The following is a 5,220-nucleotide window of genomic DNA, read 5'->3' on the forward strand; positions in this document are numbered from 1 at the left end:
ACAAACAAACAATCTGTAAACAGACCATTGAATATTAGTAATATTTGTGTATCAATTAACAGTAGCTTATTTTCCTGAACAAATCAATCAACTCTCTAATAATGGTGTATACTGAAACACTCAAACACAATATCGACTACTAGAGTTCAAAGATGACCTCTGACCTTACCCATCATAGAAGCTTTATTGAGGTTTGCTCATTTGTCAGGATTATTAATCATTTCACACTTCAGACGCACACTTCTTCATCTAGACTCATATGAAAAGATTAAAACAAGTTTATATACAGTTCATACAAATTCTCTCCTGCTGACAAATTAGGAGTTAAATAGAATAAAAACAAAGGTCTGCTCATGTTTTTGCTGTATGAATGATTGATTGTCCATCTGTTTCTCCATCAGTTACTCTTGAGTTATCAGTTACTTGTCCACTCAAGAATTCAGCTCCTGAATTAAACATATTAACCACTTCACACAGTATAACCACTAAAGTACTGAAAGACAGTGGACAGGCTCATATAAAGGGAGAGGTGATGTAACATACATGTTGTTCAGGTATTAAAATAGATTCATCTAGTGCTGGAGTCTCTTGTTTGATCAAGTGTGTGTTGATAAAGTGATTTTTCAGGAGTCGCTCAAATGGAAGTTTCTTTAAGACAAGACTTGAGGAGAGTCAAGAGCACCGATATCAAAACTAACTCTAATAGAGAGACAGCTCTTCTTCAAGACACTCGACTCCTCATTTCTCAGAAGAATAATGGAAAAACACATCCAAAAGAATAAAGAGAAGTCTCTCCCTCCCTCTTTCTTTCTATTCTTATTTAACACACAATCACACACTTGACTTCAATACACTCAACCACACAGCACAATTTCACTCAATATCAAAGAACTACAATTCACTTCACAGTCAAACACTTCTTCCTCTCTCCATGGAAAGACACAAACTGAGGGGTTTTGAAGCCTCTCAGTAACCTGTAACATCTGCCTCCACTAATTATCCCTCATAATGAAGCTCATTAGTGGCTTGTACATCTGAAACACCACCAGCAGAGGAAGACAAAGAGAGAGAAAGTGCTGTTCCAAAACAGAAAATACCTGTTGAATTACACAGAGATGGAACAGTATTCAGTTATTGATGTGTGAAAAAAAAATTGAGTGGGCCTTTATATTTGATAGTTCATGTCAGTTAAGGGAAAACGACAGATTTTATTTTATTTAGAGCAGATATATTTGTTAGAGGAGGATTTTAAGCTGTCATAATGGTCATGTTACAATGTACAAAGTTCCACCTACGGGGCATGTTGTGACATTCCACTTTCCTTTTTTCCAGGTAAATGGCAATACAAATTTTTACACTTTATTCATAAAACAAGACCACATATTTGTATCATACATGCGTAAAATTAATGTGAATAAAGAAAAATACTTTGAACCCCAAGTGCATTTACACAAACTAAAGAAAAACAAAAAGTGTTAGTTTGTGTCCCGCTCTCCCCTAATAAAAGTATGCCGTTATATCAAAATGTGTTATGGAAACTGGACTGTTTATTCTACACTCCATTACATGTAAAACACCAAACAATTAAAACAAGGAAGTTTCTAGGATTTTATGCTAAAGGTTAGTCTCACTTAGATTTTTATTTTACACATTTTAATTTCATAACAAAATTTCATCAAATTGAATTGAGTAATCTTTAAAAAAAATAAACAAAATGAGTATTTGAAGTTTCATTAATTTAGTTTAAACTTACACAATTAATTTTGCTGGAATTTTGTCATGAAATTGGAATGCTACATGATCTATGCGTAAATTTCCAATTAAACAATCATAAATAATATGTTTTATATCTTGTATGATGGCCAGAAATATGTTTTTCGGTCACTGATCAGGTGTCCAGGAGTTTTGTAGGGACAAGATGGAAACTCTTACATGGGAAATTTTCCTCACATTAGGCCACCAAAAGAATATGTGAGGAACAAAATCACCTGTTGTTGTGCTCAGATGATGTTGTCTATTTAAAGAGACAGTACAGATTTAGCATGTGTTTTGATAATCAATGTTAATAATTGTAACTAGAACAATTTATGCATGTAAACAATAAACATGTTAGAAATATTTATGCAATATAATAAATGGACACTGTAACCAAAATGTACCTATATGAATTGATATGGAATAAAATCAGAATCGTATCGAGAGCTTGTGAATCAGAATCCAAACAAATCTGGAAATCTGTAACAATACCCAGCCCAATATCAATCTAAAAATGTTTGTACTGGATACTATCCCCACCACAAACCTCAATTGTTCAGGGGTCCCTAAAATATTTCTGTACCCGAGGCCCAAAATTCAATTTTATTGTATAAACCAACAGAGCTCAAATATTCTTCTAAAAATCTTTGTTTGTGTTTTTCAGAAGAAAGAAAGTCATACACATCTGGTATGGTATGAGGGTAAATAAATGATGAGAGAATTTTCATTTTTGGGTGAACTGTCCCTTTAATATCTAAATTACTGCGACACATTTACTGAATGTTCTCACATTTACTGCAAGTTTTAAATGCTCAAACACCATTATGCAGCACACACACACACACATACACACACACACACACACACACACACACACACCATCAGATCTCCTGAAATCCATTGAGTATCATATCTTCAGTGACATTCTGAGCACTTTTATGTGTGTTTTTTTCACACCTGTCCAGACTGTATAATGTCAGTGAGAGCTCTCTGAAGAAATAAACACTATTAATTCTATTGATTGATGTCTGTTTTACTCAAAGAGGGTATTTCCAGAGAGAGTCACTTTGCATTGACATCACACGCTTCAGTGATCAGAGAGTGTTTATAACTGTGAGTCAAACACTTTATAACATATTGCTGTTTTTCATTGTACAAAACCAACAAACACAAAAATGAATTTCTTCATCTTTATTTGGATTCTGGGAGCTTTTATTCCAGGTAACATCAAATGAAATCTTCTCACTGATTTACTTATTTTTAAGACTTTCATATACAGTAAATTTAAAGATTTTGATCAAATGTTATTTTCTCCTGATCAGAATCCAGAGGAGTCACTGTAACTCAGACTGAAGTTGTAACTATAACTGAAGGAAAAACAGCCACTATAGAGTGTAAAACTGATGCTGGAATCAATGGCTGGGGTTTAGCTTGGTATCAGCAGAAACCTGGAGAAGCTCCAAAACTCATCATTTATGGTGTAGATGCTCGGTTTGGTAATAGTTTTCAGAGATTCAGTGGAAATGGACAAAGTGGTGGAACTGATTTCACTCTGACCATCAGTGGAGTCCAGACTGAAGATGCAGCACATTATTACTGTCTGAGTGAACACGTCATCAACAGTAAAGATGTGTTCACACAGTGATAAAGAGTCGTACAAAAACCTCTGTCAGTCACACTGCACTGATACACTGACAGATACTGCAGCTGCTCACACACACACACACACACACACACACCATGTGGAGAATCAAAAAGGACATTTAAACAAGGATTGAACACATATTTTGTTGGTCAGTATTTTTAAAGATAATCATTAGACATCGTGTTGATGTGATCATGATTCTTCAGGAGTAATTAATGGTCTCATGATACTTTCTGTCCATCATTGAACTGAACACCTGATTTCAGATGCTGTGTTCAGTCATTTCTGAACTTGATTTGCTCATCAGACATTTTTCCATCTCTGTTCAATCAATGACTCTGTTTCAAACCCTCCTGAGCTGCTTTGCTGTCTGTAGAATACTAACTAAAAATGAAACCTCTTCAGTGACTGACATGAAACACTGATCCACATGAGACTCATTTTAAACTTTGTGAGATGTTAACATGTTGCCAAACTAATGATGCAACACACTAATAACCTCAAAAATACATAGCACACACAAACACTTGTTAAGGAATTATATTTTAACTGAATATTAAATGAATGACTTTATTTCTTCTGTGGAACACAAAAGGAGATTGTAAGTCTCAGTCACCATTCACATTCATTGCATATTTTCCATTTAATTAAAGCGAATGGTGACTGGGGCTGAAATTCTGTTGAGCATCTCATTTTGTGCAGGGGCGCAACTGCACATTTGCTGAGGGGTATGTGCAGGGATGGATTATGACTTGCAAAGGCCCCGGGGCCAATTATCTCCAAGGACCCCCCTCCCCTCCCACCATTTTTTCCTGTTCTTTCCCTTAGCTGCACATTCACAGTAATAGAAAGTGGAAGTTATGATGATCATGAATATTCAAAACGTTCTTACTCCGCGTCAAATGCCTGCGCTACCCCAGCGCTAAAAAAGCATTTGTACACATTGAACAGGGTTTACAGAGTCAAGATATTTTTCTCAACAAATCTAATATTAGCTACACAATGAATAATCAACAATGACGCAAATTAAGGCGTATGAAACACACTTCTTTAATGAATTAACTGTCAAATATACACGTATTTAATGCATCACATGAATCAAAAAATTATGTCACCATAAAACCACCCTGTTTTCCCCACGCCTGGCCTCAAAATACTGCTCTTATGTGAACCCGTCCTTAAAAATCAAACTAAATAATTAAATCTATAATGCCACATTTGGCACCCGACGATATGAGGGTAAATTAACAATATTTAGAGGTTTTTTTTTTTGTTGTTTTTTTTTGGGATGAATTAATGAATACATTCAGCGGTAAACATATTTAAACCATCTTCGTTAACAAATTAAAATAACTAAGCAAGAAAACACTGAAAAAGATAGGATAAACTGAAACCGAAAGTGAAAACGGAATTAAAAATGGAAAAAAAAACTAAAATTAAAATTAAAACATTGAACATTGACAAACTTAAAATAAAAATAAAAACTAAATTAAAAAAAAATAAATTCACAACTATATTAACCTTGGTCTGAAGCGCCTGTTTTATGTTGTTGCTGTGAGTGGTCTGTGCCTGCCGGTTTGCGGGAGATTTGAGGTACCTGCTCTGAGACTGGCAGCAATGGGAGTTGGATCTTCGTGGAATTATCACCACATTCACAAAAAGTGGTGATATCCTCCTCTTTTTCTTCCCCAGAATGGGAAACGGTAGCAGCCCCTTCCCTTCTAGTGCAAGGCTCTGTGCTAATGCTAGCGATTTCCTCGTTGTTGTTGAAATCCAGTGGGTTTGCAAAGAAATTAGAAATTGATGGAAAACTCTTCAGA

The 5,220-nt window shown here is 35.1% G+C and overlaps 1 gene segment (V, D, J or C); it reads left to right on the forward strand.

The window, feature by feature from the left end:
• Positions 1–2,850: 2,850 nt before the first annotated feature.
• Positions 2,851–4,563, forward strand: LOC127434708 (Ig kappa chain V region 3381-like). The segment is given in 2 exon segments: positions 2,851–2,976; positions 3,078–4,563. Coding segments are annotated over 2 exon segments (369 nt in total).
• The last annotated feature ends 657 nt before the right edge of the window (positions 4,564–5,220 follow it).

The sequence above is a fragment of the Myxocyprinus asiaticus genome, chromosome 44 (genome assembly GCF_019703515.2).
Source record: "Myxocyprinus asiaticus isolate MX2 ecotype Aquarium Trade chromosome 44, UBuf_Myxa_2, whole genome shotgun sequence".
In the NCBI taxonomy this organism is placed as follows: domain Eukaryota; kingdom Metazoa; phylum Chordata; class Actinopteri; order Cypriniformes; family Catostomidae; genus Myxocyprinus; species Myxocyprinus asiaticus.